This window comes from Anas acuta, chromosome 5 (genome assembly GCF_963932015.1).
Source record: "Anas acuta chromosome 5, bAnaAcu1.1, whole genome shotgun sequence".
In the NCBI taxonomy this organism is placed as follows: domain Eukaryota; kingdom Metazoa; phylum Chordata; class Aves; order Anseriformes; family Anatidae; genus Anas; species Anas acuta.
The window spans coordinates 64715038-64736928 of record NC_088983.1 but is presented as its reverse complement, the minus strand read 5'-3'; the positions used below and the strand labels follow the sequence as shown (position 1 = coordinate 64736928).

General features: G+C 33.8%; 1 protein-coding gene across 3 annotated transcripts in view; it reads right to left on the bottom strand.

Annotated features, from left to right (window-relative positions):
- The window catches only part of USP47 (ubiquitin specific peptidase 47), a 53281-nt gene that overhangs the window by 15446 nt on the left and 15944 nt on the right, over positions 1–21891 (bottom strand). For all 3 annotated transcript variants that reach the window (XM_068685378.1, XM_068685380.1, XM_068685379.1), the window contains 16 exons: positions 21141–21254; positions 19889–20027; positions 17693–17789; positions 16878–17023; positions 15948–16027; positions 14989–15138; positions 10918–11013; positions 10670–10822; positions 9801–9968; positions 7423–7554; positions 6571–6647; positions 6232–6287; positions 3670–3782; positions 2633–2737; positions 1413–1620; positions 884–999 (listed from right to left, as the gene is read on the bottom strand). In XM_068685378.1, the coding sequence (XP_068541479.1) occupies positions 884–999; positions 1413–1620; positions 2633–2737; positions 3670–3782; positions 6232–6287; positions 6571–6647; positions 7423–7554; positions 9801–9968; positions 10670–10822; positions 10918–11013; positions 14989–15138; positions 15948–16027; positions 16878–17023; positions 17693–17789; positions 19889–20027; positions 21141–21254 (1950 nt within the window). The remainder of the gene's footprint in view (positions 1–883; positions 1000–1412; positions 1621–2632; positions 2738–3669; positions 3783–6231; positions 6288–6570; positions 6648–7422; positions 7555–9800; positions 9969–10669; positions 10823–10917; positions 11014–14988; positions 15139–15947; positions 16028–16877; positions 17024–17692; positions 17790–19888; positions 20028–21140; positions 21255–21891) is intronic.

The window sequence follows — 21891 nt, the reverse complement described above, 5'->3', positions numbered from 1 at the left end:
GGTGTGTGTGTGGGAGGTGAAAATACATCCCAACATCCTGAACCTGTTCAGTCCCAGTTCCTTTCCTCCATCCTTTGACACATAGTAAGGGTTAGTTTTTCCATAGGATGAGAAGACTAAAATGGCTCAGAGAACTGGCGTAATGTGAGTGACTAGTAATAAAGGAATCAGTCCTAATCTTTAGGGTGTAAACCAAGTTTTGTGTACTGTTTGCTTAATAGTTAGCCAGTTTGAATTCAAAGACAGAAACTACATTTCATAATGAATATCATTAAGTTATACCCACCACCGAACAAATTTACACAGAACAGATATGTAAAATGGTTGCCTTTTTCCTGTTCAATGGAAGCAGCGTTGGACTAAGATGGATTCCATGGCCTACAACCATCTAAAAATAATTCTACATCTTAAGTAGCTGCTGGGATGAAGAGGAGGGCTTGCAGGGAGACTGTGAACAGCTTTAGATGTCAAATTTAATTACTGAAGCCAATAAGGAAAGTTGCACATTGTTTCAGTTATATGGTAACAATTCACTATTTCTGCTGCTGATTGCATAAATCAGGGAGGTGATTGAACTTACTAATCCAAATGAGTATCAACTTCACTCTTTAGCTCCTCCAAAAAGCAGATTATCTGGTAAATTAGTAAGAAACAGGACCAGGCAGTGGCTAAGCTTGTGCAAAAGCCAGGGTAGAACTATGGGCAGAAGAAGCATATTGCTCCTTTTGGCAGACAGGCTCAACTGTAACTAACCAAACCCTGTGACAGGATACACAGCATAAATGAGCTGTAAAGGGTGCAAAATTTAATTGTATACATACGACATTTTCAATCAGAATGATTGAAAATTCTGCAATAAAATTCCAAAACAATTGTCAATTACCTTTGAAATTAGCTGTTTAAATTCTGAAACGGTTTGATTCAAATATGCTCGTACACTTATTGGAGGAGCAACAGATTCAGCCTTTAGGTCGACTACGTGAACCTTTACCATGACCTCTGTAGGGAAGAGAAGAAAAACAAACCCACAGATGTATGAAGAAAATTCACAAGGCAAAGGAAACACATACAGTTGTCTGCTAAGGGGTTTCATTAAATACATACAAATAGTAAAGAATTTTAAAAGGTGTCCAATTTCAGAAGTTTAATTCTCAGATCAACTTTAATGCCAGAAGCAAAAGCGTTCCAAAGTTTGACACATTTTAGTTTACTTTAGACCAACTTCAGTAAGAAGTACAATAGCAACACAGCACAGTATGTGCTTTGAGTACTGTACTAAATTTTATGAAATCAAAGTTTTTCATCTCTCACATAACATAATGAAGTCCTACATTACACAAGCTTTATTTTCACGCCACCACACGATATATAATTTTTGCCTATTTTTGTCTGTATGTAATTACATGACTTACCACCAGGTTTATAGCACTGGAAAATTTGGTCAGGTCTTCTTGTTTCCAACAGTAAGTCAAACATGTATGTTGATTTGACACCTCCAAGTAATAAACCCATTGGTGTATCCTCTTCTCCTTCGTACGATCGTTCCAAGTAGTCATGGAACTCATCATACTTGACAAGACGACAGCAATCTAAAGGGACAGCCTCTTCTAAATCCATTAGCTAAACAGACAAACAAAAAATAACGGCTTACTTGTGAACTTAGTTTTTCCTCAGTATGTGCACATCCAAGAATACTTTGAATCCATGAATCACAGAATCATCTAGGTTGGAAGAGACCTCAAGATCACCCAGTCCAACCTCTGACCTAACACTAACCAGCCCTCCACTAAACCATACCCCTAAGCTCTACATCTAAACGTCTTTTAAAGACCTCCAGGGATGGTGACTCCACCACTCCCCTGGGCAGCCCATTCCAATGCCTCACAACCCTTTCAGTAAAGAAGTTCTTCCTAACATCCAACCTAAACCTCCCCTGGCACAACCTTAGCCCATTCCCCCTCGTCCTGTCAGCAAGTTCAACTGTGTTTAGAACAAAACATGTACATATACAGTATGTTACATACACGTGACTTTAATTATATACACAGAAACTTGCATGAAAATCCAAAGAGGGAAATGTAAAAACAGGCTCCAGAAGTATCAGTTATACCAAAGAGCATCTTAGAGGGCTGATGAAGTCATGTGCACTAATTATCTTCCACTCAAAATCCTTGCCTGCACTCTGAGCCAAAGATGCATAAGGCAAAAACTAAAGAGTACAGGTAGGTAAGCAAAAATACATGCCTTCAACTTCTACCTCCTTGCGGAAGGCAAGAATTAAGTGACACTTCGGTGCTAACTGGTGCTATTGTATTAGCTATGGTGGAAGCTTCTTGAAATTTCTCTTATTACAAATCTAATGCAAAATTCTTAGGACAATACAAATGAACAGAATTCTCTCAACTCACTGAAGCTACAGAGAGTCTACCAGCAGCTCTTAATGTAATTTTACAATAAGGGTCATATTGTCTAACTCAAGTTAATAATTCCAACCCCTCTTCAAAAAGTGAAGACAAAACCCAAACCCACAAACACCGCCACAGCATTAAAAACTCAAAGACTGAAGATACAACAGCAGAAAACGTGTGTGAAAATATTACATCTCACAATTTCACTATTTTGTTATGCATACCTTGTAAGCTATTTCCACAGCTTCCTTCAGTGTCCTGTCCTTATGAACCTCTAATTTGTTCTCCATCATTATTTGTTTTGTAGGATGCATACAGAACAATTTAATCTATGAAACAAAATACAGAAATTAGCTTTCAGCTGTAGAAGAGTTTCCTTTCGTCTAGTTATACAACTGCAGATAGGAAACATGAAAGGCACAGTAGGTAGCACTAACGTGCATGTGTATATATATATATATATATATAAACATATACACATATTTTTGGCTACATGTGTAGATATAATATTTAATATACATTAAATGTATTTATATAATATATATTAAATATATGTATATCCATATATATATATCTACAGAAGTATAACTTTTTGCAATCTGGGATATGATGTCAATGATCAGAATACCTTTAAACTGCACACAGCATACATATTAAAACACTCCCTCCAAAACAAAACACACACAGGGACGATGAGTGTTAAATTCTGTTTTTACATAACACACTAAGTTATTTTACAGATGTAGAAAACCTAATAGTCAATTGATTCTTAGGAAAACCAGCTGACAGACATGCTTGTATGTCTTAAGTGTCTTCTTCTGTTCTTATCTAATCTGTGGTCAAAAACATCTTTTCCCTCTTTCTGCCAAAGAATTAGTTTAAGTCAGTTTATGAAAAAGTTCACAACAAAGGGTCACAACATGAAAAGATCTAAGTATGAAATGCTTTACATAAAGCACTACATACTTCTGGGAATTTTGAATTTTTTTATTTTTTTTTGAAATTAAGTGATCCCAGGCCAGAGGTTTTGTTTGTTTTTTTTTAAAACACTAATTCATATTCACATGGGAAATAACTCAAAAATCTCTAATTACCTCTAGCAGGTTCCTCTACTCTGTAGAAGTTTCCAGTAGGTATACATTTAATTTTAATACACATATATTTAACACAAAAAAGTCCTTGCACTGTAGTAAGAATTTATAGTTTTAGTAGAAACAATACGTAGAAACGTATCGTTACTTTATTCAGTGGAAATTCTAACCTTGCAAGTGTTGCGCTCAATTTCCCGTTGCTTCTTTTCTTGTTCTTCCAATTCTCTCTCTTTCTGTACTAATTGTTTAATGTGGTCTGGATACTCATGTGCCTCAAGAAACTCTGTCAGGAATAAAAAAAGGAAAAATTTCCACTGTAGGGTAACATCTTAGGAATTATAGACACAATTAACTGTATTGGTTTCTTCCTTCTTCACCTAAACTTCCCACTCAACCATGTCCTGTTGCCTTTTTAATGATTTAAATGGAACTGAAGTCAGCCCTTTCCCTTGGGGATTATAAATCAGCTATAGCAGAAAATGCTATTGGCACAAGAAAGTTAATATTCCAGTATCAGTAAGGCAAGTTTTACTGTTGTAAAGAAATAGTCTAATAATTATGACTGCTCACAAGACTGCTTTTTTAATAAAGGTCTGTTGTAGAAAGTGAAAGAGCTTAAAATCAAAATATTATCTGTATTGTGATAAAATACAACAGTTAATACAGCTCAGTGTACTTCATGATAATTTGTTACATAAAAGAACGTGCAATACTTCACACTGAAAAAGAACAGTTGTCTCACAATACTGGTTCTATGCTTATCGCAACTTAGCAAACAAGTTTTCAAAATTAAAAATGGTTTTGGCATATACAAGAAATCTGAAATAATGAATTTAGTTTTTTCGTTTGCTTGTTACGCAATTATCAGTCTCAAAATATATGGGAAAATCTATTTCCAAAGACTTAAAGATTTTCTTTACTGGTGTTAAAATCAGTTATATTTATTTTTAATCTTTACACAACTTGAAATCACTCTTGTTCAGAATAAATATTGTTTCAATCACTTAAACACTGAAACAATTTTATTATTTTTCTTAATACTTACTATTTTATTAGTTGATATAAAGCTTTAATAGTATCCTCCTTGTGCTAAATCCACTTCAAACCTATAGAGAGTATCTACTTCAGATACTGCTACTTTAAATATATTTTTAGAAGTCATCAAAATTGAGTTTAGGGGATACTTAAGCTTTTTTTCCCTTCATACTTCCTCAAAGAAAATATCATGGTTCAACTTTATGGAGAAAACAGTGAAAGAGAAATATTCCTAACAACATGTCTTGTGAAATAGATTTCTGCAAAAAATAGACATTGTTTGTGTTTATTATGATGCTGGCATGAAATGGCATATTTACTCCAAAAGATTTAAAAATATACCGATATAGAAGCAGTTACAGCTCTTGTTAGTTTTATTTTTTCAATAGATTCAGCTTAAGCTTTGATTTTTAGTTTGTATTAAAAAAAAGTCATTAAAACTAATTTAATTATCCTTACACTTCTAAATTTTTTCCTTATTCTCGCTAGTAGTCACCCTCAGCATCATGGTTCAATTCAAAATTTTATTAAAAAATGAATGGAAACATAACCATTCATGTCCACTTTAAAATATTTACAGCAGCAAGATAAGATAAACAAAATGCTATTTTCAAGGATATTTTTTACTCCCTCCTCTACTGGACATAAAATTTTGCATATATGTGTATATACATACACACACATATATATATATATACACACACACACACATATATATATATGCACGAGTAGGTCATATGATCAATTCATCAAATGCTGGAATTCAACCTCAGCTCAAAACCAAAAGCTCTATTATACCAAGCTTTCACTTATAACTGCAACATTTAGGTATGCTCAGATTTTAAATGAGAAACGTGGATATTTTTTTTTTTAAGGAAAAACATTTTTTAAAAACATCCACGAAAGAATCAAATTCTGAAAAATTATGGTTATTAGTAGTATAAGCAACCTAGCCCTACGAAATTAATCTAACCCTATTAAATTCATTATCTTGAAATTAGGCCTCCAAAGAGATATTCCAGTTTTGAAACCAAATAGAGTTCTCATTTTCTGTTGGGACATACTTGAAAGAATAAACAGCCTGCCCACTATCCCACTATTATATGGGGTTAGTCATCCTCTAAAACTTGGTGTACTAAATTAGGGCATAAAAATAAGTGGCATAATTAAAAAAAATTAAATAAGTGGCATAAAAAACATGAAATCCCAAATCTGTTTTTCACTGTGTAGTTTACAGTATCTTCCCTTACCTCCTAACAAACAAAAAATAAGGTCTGGTTATAAAATGTTAACCTGTCATTATTACATTCTCATTTAAAATTTAAAAATTTAAGAAGTTCTCATTGACTCATTTTAAAGTCAGTATTTTTATTCTATTATTAAGCAGGCACTAGTACAGCATTACATTTGTAGTTTGTGTCACCCAGCATATTTGTCTTTCAAATCCACAATATACAAAATACTAAAAAAAAAAACAAAACAGAAAGTTTAGTTTGTGATGGCCTCCTAATGATCACAAGGGCTTGCTATTAAAAGAGTAATTAAAAGCTGTAGTAGAAGGCTCCCTATATGAAAACTACTTTAACTTACCCTAAAAATACCGATACCACCATCCTCAAAAAAATAAGGGAGACACTATGTTAGTGTCTATTCCTGAAGTAGAATCTTATTAGTTAAGAACTGCAAAGCATACTCACTTGCGTTTCTTGCTGGATCCTTCAGTCTATATATTAGCATGTACGCATTTGTGGAGCTGGTAAAAAAAAAAAAAAAAAAGTTACCTGAATTTATCAGATAGAAGGACAACATTCATTTCAAAAGCTGGTTTGGTCCCCCTGTCCACCCCGTAAAGAACTATGCTGTATGTATCTTAGTAACATGCTAAGCAAAAATGATTTTCAAAAACACCACACTATTTTAATGATCTTCTATTCTATCCATTTTTATTTTTTAGCTAACATGTTAAGTACATGCATGTTGGTCAATCATTCGATTATGCTAAACACCAGAAAAGAATTCAATATTGCAGTACTAACCTGGCAAAAGCACTGGAATAATAGCCTCTGCTTCCAGAAGATCCACCATATGTTTTCTTAATATCTTCCTGAGTTATCTAACAGAAAACCAGTTTATTATTATTAGAGAGACTAGCAATAATCAATATGAATTTATTCTCATTAGAAAAAATGTCATTACTTATCAATAAAATATTAATCATTTTTTAAAAAAAAAGGTATTTCAGATCTGCTTATTTGCTGAGTGAAAAAAATCCAATCCAAAGTGACCTGCCTCTTTATTTTACTATGAATTTAACAGATCTACAAATACACTCCTCTAAACAAGGAAGTATTTTTAGCATATATAGGAAAGCCAAATTTTAAATCCAGCAGTGTACGTGTGAATAAAGGCTTCTTTATAAATCATCCCTCCCTCAGTATCAACATCTTATGGCATGTCATGAGAATTCTCCATAAGGCCTGGTATGTTCGAGCCTATTTCTTACAAAGTTTCTCTTACAATAGAGGGAGAACTACACTTAAATTGTCATGGAAATAATATCCTACGTTACACTAACAGAAAAAACAAGGCAACACAAGGAAACTGAATAAACAGAAGAACAATCAAAGGTTGAAGACCAACTAACTGTTCCCCTTATATGGGGAATATTCCCCTTATAGGGTCTCAACTGAACCAGGTAGACTCAGCTGTAATACCATCCAGACACCTATTACGTTCTGGTTTTACTGCATGTAAAAAAAAAAAAACAGAAAATTTACAAATCATTTAAGATAATGAAACAACTGTTAAACACAAGTGAAAAAATCATATGAAAAATACAAGCTCATTGGTTCATTTATGGGTACTTAAGATAACAAAATTGTTTCTACCTTGCTAACATGCTGGTCATTAAAACTGTACCATTGGTCATCACTAAATGATTTTATACAGGCATAGTAATGGCCACCAGCAGCACTTCCAGAATGAACCATAACAGAAAAGAGCTCATACAGTAGAGAATTCTGAGGAGAAAACAAAAAGTTATGATAAAATATATTAAGAAAAGGTAACCAAATGATTTTACTAAAACAATTACATGAACCCAAGTATGTAAATAGTTGTATATTAAAAAACAAATCTGTGTAACAGAAACACATTACTGCAATACAAACTTAAAATTTGAGCTACAATATGCTAAATACTATACAGGAGTATATAATAGAAATGAAGAGAAATTTCCCCTTTGTATGGCAGAGAGAGACAAGAAAGACCAAGTAACTTAAGTCATGGAAGCATGCTTTTCTTCCTGAGATACATTCCTTTTTTTCAAGAACCAGCTTAATGCATTAGTGTTATTTCTTTTCTGAACAAGCTCTGACTGTGAAGATATACAAGAACGGAAACATATACCAATTTATTTCATTTCCATACCCAGGAGGAAATAGCAGAATAACACAACAGGATATGAACTTGCATTAAGCATTACTGAAAATAATCCTCAGGCTAAAAAACAAACCCTGAAAATGCATACTACATATGTTTAAAAAAAAAAATCAGTAACACCAAAGAGCAACCACCAAAACAATTCCCAGTGCCTTAAAAAAAAAAAAAAAAAAAAAAAAAAAAAAAAAAAAAAAAAGGCTATTCCTAAACCACAGAACAGTAAGTTTTACAGCAAGTACTCAGTTGAAGGATGAACATTTTCATTAGGATGGCAAGCAGACTCAGAACTATATTGGTTCATTCCAACTATACATGCATCTACTATGTTTTTGTAATTCTTAGAATTCGTTACTTTTTTTTTTTTTTTACCATACTGCTATGTACTCCTTTTTGCCCCTTAACGTATAATGCAAAACAATAACAGCTTTCAGTATTCACTCTTCATTAACTTCCCTCACAACACCCTGAACATGCTAAGAACCGTTTTCATCAATGAAAAGATAGGTATTAAAAGACATACCACATTGCTGTGTACACATCAAAAAATGCTGAACAACACTGACTCACATAGGTGTTACAAGAAATAAGTATTTTTAGATTACATAGAAGACATACTTTAAATTATACTGCATCCATTAAGATACCTTAACCCAAGAAGTTGGCAAGGTAACTGTTAAGCCTGTTGTGTCTTGACAAGCAGCTAAACTTACTGTAGTTGGCCAAAGCTACTGTCAGAAGTAGGCCTTGACATTTGCATCAGATACATTACAATACTCTGTCCTTGTTCTAATCAAGCGACTATCAAGTAATTTTTTTTCAGCTAGTGGACAGTAGTCAGAACACTCAAAAAACCCTCTCAAATAGTTTAAGGTAAATGTAAAGAGGAACAGATGTACAGTTTAAAATCCAAGTCTTTCAGTATCAATGAAAATTAACCGTCATGGCCAATCAGCTTTCTAACAAATCAGAATAAAAATTATTGGCCAAATTTCCAATGTGTTCACTGAATGAGGGTACATGTGGTATCCATTGCATACATTAACATAAAACCTAAGATTCAAAGAATTTTCTACTGGCAAGAAAACTCAATTAAGTTTCTCTAAGACCTTCAGCAACTATGTCCCACAAAAATATGACTGCTAGCCTAGGCTGACTGGCAGCCTGATTTCTTTATATTAACTCTGGATGAGATTGTTTAACAGTTCCCTGGCCTCATCTGTATCATTTTGCAATCAGTTGCATGCTTTCCTTTGCCATTGTGTCAATTTTTGAAATTTGAATAAAAATGCAGGCTTCTCTTTTGTAAATAATTATAAATATAAATAATTGTTACTTAACATTTGTGGTGGACTGACTCCTTTCAGCAACTAAGCAACCACCCAATCACTCTCTCCTCTCCCTGAGTAGAATGTTGGAATTAACCAGAAGAGCAGAAGTGAGAAAACTTGTCAGTGGAGATGAAGGGAGTTTAGTAAGCAAAGGAAAAGAAGTGATGCAAAGGCATTCACTCACCATCACGCGATCATCAGAAGATCACCAGCTTTAACTTACTGAGGATGACATTACATGGCATGGGATACAGCTCAGCATATTCTTCTCATCAGTTTGGGTTACCTGTCCCAGCTATGTGACCCTCCTAGCTTCTTGCCCACCTCTAGCCATATCATGGCAGGGGCAGAGCAAGAAAGCAAGTCTTGTCACTGCACAAGCACTATTCAACAAGAGCTAAAATACTGGTGTTTTCAGTTTTAGTAACAAATCCAAAATTTGGCATCATACAGGCTGCTGTGAAGTTAATTCCATACCAACCAGACCCAGAACATACCTTTTCACTTCCAACTTTAGAAATTCTTTCTGCTGCACTGTTGCTTTCAAGACAGATTCCTTCATCGACCCCATCATCATTAGAAAAATCATTGCTCATCTGATCACTGTGACAACTGCCTTCATTTTCTGCTCCACTATCAGTGCAACTTTCAGTCTGAGGAGATTTCTTAAAAAAAGACAAACACTACTGTTATACAACATTTAAAGTTACATGGAACAAGAAATGAAATTATTTGCAAAATGGCAAGCTTATATCAGATACTAGCCTATTCAGTTTATGAAGTTCATTCAAATACTTGTAGGTCTAATATCAGATAAGTCCTATTAAAACATACGCCATTGATCAGAACTGATTTGACCAGAAGTATTTTCATCCACAGAAAAAGATGTCTTCCATTTTAACTCACTGGACAGGGTCAAGGTATTACAGTAAGAATGACTAGTGTTCTATTAATCATTAATGTTTTATGGACTAACTTCAGCATTTGAAGTTTCAAAATATTTTCATTATCACTTGTAAGCAAGACAGATTTAAACACAAATTTAAGTATGCTGCGTGCTGGATTTGCAGGATGTGGAAAAGCCTAGCAACTTGTGCTTTTAAGTTTCTCGTGAAGATAAGAAATCAGAAACAAACTTCTTTATGGGAAGCATGGAAATCCTGTATCAATTAGAGAACATGCTTCCTTTTCAAAAAGGAAGGAAAATCCAGATATATATTGAAATTTCAAATTAAAACACTATCATAGCTAAAAGAAATTTTATGAAGATGAATGTTTAAATAGCTTTATTAGACTGACAGTTTGATTTCCTTAATAAGGAGCTTCAAGAAAGTTAAAGACTTTTCTCCAAAACTAAAAACTTTACCTCATCTTCGACATCAATGAAAATACTCATGTCTAACTCCTCTGGAAACGTCATACGATCATTGAGTTTAATTCTGTGCATAGTGGTATAATCAAAGTCAAATCTCTTCAGCTGTAATGTCAACAGATATGGAAAATGCAAGAACCGCAGGCCCTAAACAAAGTAAAGACAATTATTATGTTACTACCACTGTCAGGATCAGTATCTAGCAAAAATAGTTTTCCACAAATGATCTGGAAAGTGCTTACCTTCCTTGCATCACATTTCTTCTTACACCTCTCACAAAAATACTGATTGGGGCCATCAAGAATCTCAGGCTGAATGAAAGCATGCAGTGCTTCTTCCTAATAAGAAAAAGATGTTACCTGATTTTTTAAAAAACGTTTACGGTGTAGGTATAAATCAGAACATATGTATGGTGATACAAACAAAAATTATTTCAGTCACTGAAAACTACAAAACTTGAATGACAGATTTTGATAGTTCCTTTAGACCCCTCAAAAACTGAATGAAGTATCATTACATGACATTATATTAGTGGTTTCACTGCTTACCACATATAGTAAGCTGTACTTTAAAAAATGTTATTAAAGCTCTTGAGAACTTCATTATTTTGGAGCTGTATAAATATCCATATGTTTTTCGATCATTTTATGAGAAACATAATATTCCTTAGGTTTTCTGACTTATATCTCTTCCAATTTTCTCCTAAGTAATCTTTACGCCAAAGTTAGTTTTTATTAGGACATTTCTTAATACAATTCCTATTCTAATACATTTCACAATCTTCTATTCTTATTACTTGTAGTTTTCTCAACAAAATCAGTGATAAAACTTTTATGCTGTGCTGCTCCCCAAACTGTAAGACTCTACTTTTAGAGTAACTGTTATCTTCAAGAGGTAATTGCCAGGTAGTCTCAGAGCTACTGAATATTTCTAACATTCTTAACATACACACTTCAAAATGTATCATAGGGGATGAATCATTAGATTAGTATGTTTTCATTTAATCTTTCAGTTTAATCCTTTTTGTAGGTCACAGAATCAAGAGAACACTTCTAGGCTATCTCTAGTTTTTAATGTTTCAACACTTTGCTATGGCATCTTACTATGCTAACAGTTCAAACTAATTATCGTGAGGCATCGATAGGCACTTAGGATACAGTTTTCTCCATAAAGAGGCATTCTAATATAGCCAGTAGTTCCACAGATATCTTACTGCAAGCATTTGTTTAAATGTGAACAGGTGGAGTAGAATCTTTATGAAATGCTACACAATGAATGAATAACCATTAGGTAAAACTTACTGGAAAAAACTATGAACAAATTTCCATCTCAGATTTTCAGAGTTCATCTAGTTTTTCCACGTCCAAAGAATAAACACAATTAAAAATATAAGACCTTGTTACCAACCTAAGTTAGATTTCTAAGACATATTTCCTTTTTTTAAGTCACCTATTTTCAAATTACTCTTAATAGTTGTAGTTTGGCAATGACACTACACTGAAAGCAAGTTCATGCAGTTGTCATCGTAATTCTACTTAAATCCATTCTTATACCCTCAGTAAAAAAGCTAACAAAAGATGATGAACACTCAAAACACTTAAAACAAATATATTTGCCACACCTCCAGACTACTGGAATTAACACTAGTTGTCTGGTGTTATAAAGCATTTCTGCTTCTTTCTAGTATCAATTTCAGCATGCCAGCTAATTTCTCAGTGCAACCACTCCTCTCAGCTGTTATCTGTCAATACTTTTATGACTTAGAGTAAAAAAAGAAAAAAAAAATTGTGTTTCTGTCTAATACTGTTAAATTCAGGCGTACCAGTATCAACAAAATCCATGTGAATTGCTGCTCCTGTTTACCCACATCTAATTAGAAGCTATATATTATGTCTGTATCTCTACTGACCTCCAGGAGACCACCTAAGGTTTTTTAAAGCATGCCCTCCAACTCTGCAGTTACTGAAAAAAATTATTACATCTTGAGATACATACTGACAAGATCTCAGTGCCTGAACAAGGTTATAGCTAAGCAGTTCTATTATATGACATGAACTTGGGGAATAAAGAATCAAAAAATCAAAATGCAAACCTTAAGAACATACTGAGTATTTTTAGAGTTGCTTCATATTAGGAAATAAAACATAACATTATCCTTCCAAGAAGTTCTTCAGTGCTGCCATTTAAGAAGTAATACATGTATATTTATAGATAAATGCGACATCTCAGGTATCTACATTTTTCGGTAGTACACAATGTCGAACAGTGGGATAATACACTTTACGTGGCATTCTACAGATTAACCTTAAAGTTCATACATCGATTCTCTCTTGTAAGAAAGTAATGGAAAATCACTTACCTCTAACTAGAGTTCTTTGAAGGTAGTATCCTCCTTAGATCCCCTATCTTGGGTTGTGTCGCCTGCTGCAAGTTCCCTCAGGAGCTGACTAGCAAGGTCTAAAAAGTTTTATATTCCCTTCTATAAGCCCTATTAGCGCATGTGTGAAGTTTTTGATCTCTCACAAATACCCTTTTACCTACACCTACTAAATCACCATCTACGGATCAATGGAGGATACTACCTTCAGAGAATTCCATTTAGAAACAGGCGATCTTTCCCTTCTCCAAAAGCAAGTATCCTCCATATCTCCCCACTGCTGAAGACTACAAAACTAAAAATTACATCTGCTATAAATAAGACAAATGCAGGGGGGAGAATCAACTGAATATAATCAGAGTAGGATTTTTTTTTTAAAAAAAAAGCTCAAAAATTGAAGCATCAGTACAAATTGAAACCATGTAACTCAGTAACAAGTCTTAGAAGTATTTTCCTCACTGTAGAGTAAACCCAGTAATTGCTGATTTACAGGAGAAACGTCAAATGCTACCAAAAAGTAATCTGTATTTAAATTCTTGATTTTTCAAGCTTCCGTCATTTTTACAAATATACAAAGAACTTTTTTTTTTTTTACAGCATTCTGCTATATACTTCTTCCTTCCCTAGTGAAGAAAATTTCAAGCTGAGACATGTACAATGTATTGTTAAATGCAGAATGCAATTATAAAGTAAGGTTTTCATTATTTTCTTTAATAAATCAGAAAAAACTCCACTGAATAAAAATTACAATAAAAACCTTGTTTTGGGAAATATTTGTAGAAACATGTTAAAATATGAAAAGGGAAGCAATCTATACAAAAGGTCACAATCACTGGAATTACAGCTCAAAACACGGCTTTGAATAGCTGGATATTTCTGGGTATGAAAAAAATTACTGCAGTCCTAAAAAGAATTCAAAAGATTTCACTAACATGAATTCTTTTGTGAGATAGATGTCCTTCGTATCTTTACTGCTACTCAAGATTAGTATTTAAAGCACTAAGTATCTTGAACCTACATTGCAGTTTAACCTAATTCTGATAGTTCTTTTCTTAACAGAATACTGTTAAGAACTACAGACTTGTGCTTAAAAAATGCTAACATGCTAAAAACAAAAGGCAAAAATAGTTTGTCTATAATAAATAACCTTGGTAAGCCAATTACGCAACAAGTGATTGTTTAAAACAACCTTTACCCAAAGGCTTCAATTCATTCTAACTCTTTCTCACAATTCCACCAATATTACAGATATTTTGAACCACAGCAGTAGAATTTCAGTTTGTAATGAAATTCCTTTTCAGGGGCTAGGAAAAAATAAAAAGCTTTCTCAGATTTACTAATATATATGCTTGCCAACATCAGTAATGCTGGAGCAAAAGTGATCAAGAATATCAATATACAATAGGATTTTTTTTTCATTATTAAATTTCTTGCTAAAAACATATGGTATTTCAGATGTGAACTTTAAAAAGCACAGCAACAACACTGCAAGTTAACTAAAAAATTCTAAGTCAATCTTCTCTTCCTCCACTAAGATTTTCAACAATGCTATTAAAATTTAGCAGCTTTCTCAATAAAGAGAACAACCCAAAGAAAACTTAGTGATTTCAAAAATATCTCAGGTCAATGATGAAAATTTTATCAGGAAGAAAATAATTGATTACTGAAGCCCTAAGGCAATAAAGTTGCATTTCCCCTCCCCTTATACATGCACCAGTAGGACTCATTGAAGGGTAAAAGAAAAAACAAAACAAAAAATAAACCAAAAAGCCAAAAAAAATCTTCTAGAACTTGCTAGCTGGTTCACTGCACAAAGACGAACACCCCAAGATGGAGTATCTAGGATGATACTTACCATGTAAAAAATTATACCACTGTCGCATTATGTATTCTATGTGTGTATGGATGCACTATTAGTCAGCATAATAGTACACACCACGCTAGCAAATGCCTGGTTGGAGCCATACGGGCGGATGACCAAAGGAATATCCAAGTAAGTGTCGATTCTCCATCCTTCATAGCCACATTCTAGACACCTTACATAGTCTTTCAGTTTGCCTTGATACAGCTGATTTATAAGATCGGCCTGAAACAGACAAATATTTAACAGTGCTTTAAACAAGTGTAAAACAATGTTTCTTTAGCTTTACAAGATTTTTTAAAAATTATTATTTTAAGTCTTAACTGCATAGCTATGAAGTTAGAATTGTCACTTCCTAGCAGGAAGCATCTCTTGATTCTCTCCCCTATTCCCCTACCCCACCACTGCAGAACACACACGTAAAAACAGCTTCTCAAAGCACTTTACATTAAGCTTCAAGGTATCCTTTATGGACACATCTTAAGAATGACTAAAAAACTATCAAAATTAAGTCTGTTTTTTAAAAAAGAAGGCCTGATCGTGCAGACATTTTTAACACTGATATTACACTCTTTCCCTGCATCTCTGGAGGGAGGTGAAGAAAGATAGAGATATTTGCCAATCTACAAATATGGAAGCTGGCTGTATGACAACTTAGCTACTTATCAGAATGTAGAATGTGTTATGAATATACTGTCTTCTGTATTAGAAGAGAGGGCTTGAGTTGCAAGAGCCCACAATATAGCTAAAAAATACTGATAGCAAGGAAGTTATCACAAAAGGAGTTACATAAGCACTTTCAGTGCTTCAAATAAAAAATATCCAGAGTTCAGAATATTCCACTTTTAATTGGAGATGAAAATAGAAGTAACATGCAAAAATATGTTTTAGTAGCAGATACCATACAAACAAGAAAATTAGTAACTGCTGTAGACCACCAATAATCTTGTATTTAGAATTTAGAGTTCACATTTTTCACAATCATCCTTAAAAAAACCACACCACTGAACGAGTGAAAGTTTTGATACAATTACCTGTTCTGTTTGCTTCCATTTCTGCTCCAAAGCATCAAACATGACTCTACAAAGCTCCTGTACATCATGTTGCTGCCATGCTGTTAGAAATTGAGTTTTATTTTAAAACAAGAGAAGTTATTTACCCAATACTAACTGTAGTCTCAGAATGCTTCCTAAAGCTATCAATTTGTTTTCAAGTCTCTTCCAACGTGTTTACAACATTAATCACTATTGGGACAGCATTCAATTCCACTAGCAGTTAGCTTTCAAATTAAATTAGAAAAAAAAGACAACCAAGTTGCTCAGTGTGTATAAACAAGAATTCTGTATATAACAATAAATATACAGAGTATATATACAAAGTATACAGAAGTGCTAACATGCACCATTCGAAATTATAAAATAAACTGATTCTGACTTATTTTATGGTGATTCTCCAGAATCCAATAATGTGTTTTCCCCTCACTCCCCATTAAGTGTAAGAACACCGGTTGCGTAATTACTCCATGGAAAATTAACCGGTTATGGAGAAAAATTATATTATGTGCAAGAGAGTTTGATTTTATGGAATCTTCAATATAATTTTCTACTTCACTGGAATGCATTCATTTGACACTCATGATTCAAAACAGATGCAAGTTTCTCCTGAAGAGATACTTTTTTTTTTTTTTTTTTAAGAAACAGTTAACATTTATAACTGCAATGACAGCTTAATTACAAAACTAAGGTACTTTACTTTAATGACCTAAACCTCTCAGATATTTATTTAAAACAACAAAAAAAAACAAATCACAACCAAACAACAACTTAGGCCATTTTGCTTCCATCCAAAGTGAACTCTAATAATCATTTTTAATTATTTAGGTATTTTTCCCCATCAGCAGCAGTTTAGGCCCCTAAGAGGGGACTACTGAAGTAAATCACACAAGCTTAATAGCTGCATATTACCCTCACTGCTGTCCCATCCAAAACTCCGTGTAACATCTGTTGTTTCAATTGCTCTTTTTTTGCTGGTCTGCAGCAAAACAAACAGCCTTTGAAGCTGGTATGGGATACTTGTCACAGGATCCTCTTCAGATTCTTCAAATTCCCATCTATTTGCAACATTAGATATTTAACAATTAACAATGACTTGAAAATATTACTGAAAAAGACATTTAAATCAGCACTTATTGCATTTCAAGAGGTCTGCCAGACTAGATGTCAACTGAAGCTCTGTTACTGGGAGCAAGTCAAAAATTCTCCTTTAACAAAATTGCTTTCCATTTCTTCAGTGAATGACAATGCTATTCTTTAAAAGTACAAACATAAAACAAACAAGTAAAATACTTTTGAAGCCATTCACTGCACAAATACAGACATGAACTCCAATTAGTATCACACTCCTTTTGAAGTTTGATCTTTTCAAGATGTGGAAAATTCTTTAAAAAGCTAGTCTATGCCACAACAGTAATATTGTAGCATTTCAGCAAAATCTGAAGATGTTAAACAGGTAACATATACTAGCCTATCCAGTTTGATATCAAGTATTAAAAGAAATCTTCCTCCTTTCCCCTTAGGATAACTTCTCTACTTACTTTTCTGCATCCTTGCATGTTATCCAAACTATTCTATCCACTTTGGAATCAAGGTTTTCTATTAACATTCAGATACATTTCAATATGCAAAAGAGAAGGCATTTAAAAGGTTTTTCTACCACAATGTGTCAGGACAGAGAGCACATACTGTGACATTAGGAATGTATTTTGATCATGTATACTCACTTATATAATGCATTTCTAAACTCAGGAGTCATGAAAAGCGTTTGTAAAAGGCTGTTCAAGTAGCAAGTCATTGCTTGATTTACTAGACCCACATAGCCTATAAATACAAAAAGAATGATAGGAAATAACGTAAAAAGATGCCGCATCACAAAATATGTTGACAATAAGACAACTGTGATCATGTTTACTCAAGAACTACATCCAGCTGTTGTCATTTGTACTACAAAAATTGAGGCAATTTACAATTGCTTACTTCAGTAAGCATTAAAAAGACCATTTTTAACACAGATGTTTTCTCTGAATTACACAGAGGTACTTTAATCATCACAAATCACATTTCACAGCAATAAACAATATTTAATGTTGACTTCTTCACCAATGGAGACACAAATAACACTAAATAGTTTTAATAGTTAAAGTATTTTACAGAAGTCTAGAATTTGTTCATAAAAATTTTGTAAAGTAGCTTGCTTACTGCCTAGCTATCAACTATAAAATATCCTAGTTATAATGTAGTTACAATTTGTATCAGTATTGGTTTGTATTAAAGCCTGAGAGCTATAAACCGAACATCTTAAGTGCCAATGCACATACATCTCTCTAAATCTTCCACAGTAACTAGAAAAGCTACTAAAAATTAGTGGTTTTTGTTAGCTGAAAAGGGAGGTATCTGTATTAACCTTACTGTCATTTTAAGATTTTCTCCAAAGTATATCAGCTGTTATTAATGTTATAAGCAAGCAACATATACTGAAGCACCATATAATAAAGCAAATACACTTATTCATACACTGAAGCTGTATTAAATACATCTCAGTTTCATATTAGTAATGAAGAGGCAGCTACTCCATGCCAAACAGACAATTTTTCTGAAGAGGCTAACTTTGGAAGTGTGTATTTTATTTATTACTCTGTACACAACTAATCTTCTTAGTTTTGTCACACGCAAAAAGTTATGCGGCAGATAAACATTCCTATCTCAAATAAATCTCAAGCAAGAATGAACTGGTGTAATATGTCAGCTTTGTATCTGTTCAAAAAAGCTTAGAACCAGGAATTAGTCTTATTAGTGAGCTACAACTTTATGGACACATAATAGCATATATGAAAATAAAAAGCAAATGCTAATGCATGTTGCAGGACTTGGATTAACAGCTCAGCAAATGGATTAAGAACACCTGCCTTGAACAGGGGTGTTGGACCAGGTGACCTCCAGAGGTCCCTTCCAACCTCACTATTCTAGTGCTTCTCCGAAAAATAAAATACAAACTGAGTGTTTGTAGAGAAGACGGGTAAGAACATGAAGTAAGAATCTAGAATAGTATGAAATTTGACAGGGATATTCCCAAACGTTTCATGCCTGTGATGTTACAAGAATTTAGTATCTGTCAATCTTCATACACAACTGGAGAGTGCGTATCTTGATAGCAAAACAGAGCTATGACCATGAAAAATATGAGATTCCAGGCAGCTTCTTTTACTCTTCCCTTCTGGCAACCACTTCAACTGTGCAACATTTCCTTTCAGCCAACAGAGAGGGAAGGGCTGCAACACACAGACTGTGGGAGGTGGCAGCAGCTGCTGGCTGGCTGGGTAGAAGCTGCCTTGTCCTCCCCTCTCTGCACAGCGAAGAGGGATCTGTCCTGGCACTGAGCTGCGTTCCCCCTTCCAGAGGGAGTCTCTGCTCACTGGTGAGATGCCAGGCAGTGGACAGAATCATCTCTTGGCAATTACAGTGTAAGCAGGGAAACCAGAACTCAGGGGCTGCAGGAGAAAGACAATAGCTAACATCTGGATTGCAAAGATTTGGGAACAGCCCCTCTTATAAAATGGCATCAAGTACTCATTAAGCTGCAACTGAAAACACAGCTTGGGATGAATACTTTTTGGTAATACAGTCACAACTTCTCAGCCAGGGACACAGCCGTGGATTAATATGGAAATGGAGGGTCCCTGACAGTTTGAATTGCACTGATTGCACTCTCAATAGATATGGATGAGATACAGCTCTTCTTCCATAATGCAAGGATGTCATAGAAAATGTGATGGAAAATATATCAGCATGGTGGTTCCTCCTCCTGCCCTCCCCTCCCAATAAATTGGGATTTCTTTTGAGAATTCTGAAGATGCTGCTATTTCAAAGTATACTAAAATAGTAACAAATTAGTAATGCCTTTACAAGAGAGAACATTATACCTGTCTCTGATTTGCTCAGGACTGAAGAATATGAGTAGCTTTGACTGACATAATCACTGGTACAGCCAACAGAGCCTTCTCTTGGAAGTGGGCCGATAAACCTGTCTTGCATACTGTCATCTGTTGTACCTGATTCCTCCTAAAACATAAATGCAATTATTTAATACAAAAATTATACTTTTTTTTTTACTGAAGTACCTAGAAATTTTATTTCTCTCACAGCTAAGAAATCAGCTTAAAATACTTTTTTTTTTTTTTTTTTTTTACTTTTAACACAGCAGATTTACAGTTGTTTGGGTAATATTCAATTCTGCCCTCCAAATTCCCAGCTCCTTCAGAAAGCATTATTTATGCTAGTGGAAGGAAATACCCTTCACAATACTGTATAATCAAATAAAGTATTCTAATACATACAACAAGCAAGCTTGCAATTTATCATCTCTTACGTCTCAAGTTTACAGTACTAAAATGCAAAATAGAATTCTCGTTCCTTTTTTTGGTATGAAAACTACAATTCAGTATTCCTTCAAAAACATCCTCAAATTCTGACCTTGGGTTTCATTTCTTTTCCAGATAATGAAGTCCATAAAAGGCTAAGTAGGCCTTATGCCGACATCAGAGCTGAGTAATAAACATCCATATATCACTGGTCTACCTGATCCCCAATTTAAATAAACTCTACCTATGTTTATCTTTTACTACATCACATATTTGAGGAACAGCAATCTTACAGTATTTTGTTACAGCAGACAATTGTTTCCAGAAACACTTTTTTTTTTTTATTATTTTTAAATAAGGTAAAATTGGGAGCAGATAATTCTACTGTTGATACAGCGCTATCTTTTCTGAAAATTCCATGAGTGGCCTAACATTGCTTTCAAACAATCACAGGAAAAGGAACAAGTATAATTAAACCTATATTATTAAAACTTATCTCTAAACACGTCGGATTAATTATATAATCTTACAAAATTATCCATAGCAAAACATTACATACATGTAAATACTCGACAAGTATGAATAAAAAGTAAAAATAAGTCATTATTAGTAGAATTGGTCTTAATTCAGGATAAACCTAGAAGCATTACATAGCAGTCTAAAAGCCCGTTGAGGTTCCTGAGGTAGTAGCTTATATGAAACATATAGCCCAATTTAGCTTCATTTTCTGACATTATGAGAAGAGCAATACACATAGCATACATCTATCCTCCGAGCACTATAGCTTATGTAGCTGAGCAAAGATTTTACCTACCGATCTTATATGAGGTTGCTCACCATCTTTGTCTGTCAAATGTAGAAAATTTTTCTTCCCTGGCTCAAAACCAGCATCAAGAATAGTTTTGTCACTGTTCTGATCTATTGGAGTCTGTTAAAAAAATAAAGCACTTTATTTTTTTAAACAGATTTATATGCAATTAACAGATTCTGTCCAAGTATATTGCTTGAAGTAGCTTCTGGCACACTAAGACAAGATGAAACAAAACATACTCATTAACACTGGAAGAACTTGGGGGCAGTTTAAAAGACAGTTTAAATTAAGTATTATAGTACAGTTTAATACTCAGAAGACGGACAATCTACTCAGGAGCCAAGACATTGGTCTGCAAAATTTCTGCAGAACAGTAAATCCTACAAAGCCTACATGCACATTTTTAAAAAAAAAAAAAAAAAGAAAAGAAAAAAAGAAGTTCAGCAAGCACAAGCATGTCTTGAAATAAGCTATTTCTTGAAAAAAAATCTTGTAAAGTTTTCTAAATGCATCTCTGAGAATCATATTAACCAAAAACAACACTGATTTACAATAAAGCACAGAAATAATGCCAGTCTTTTTTCGGTACAGTACATTCAGACAGGTATAAGAAACATGAAAAGTTTCTCAAATAAGACCAAAGGAAACTGACAAAGGGGGTTAATTATCACATGAACTATTACTGAAAATACATACTGAAAATGAAAACTAGCATTAAATTTGAATGATATTAAGTTTTGTTTACTGATTAAGT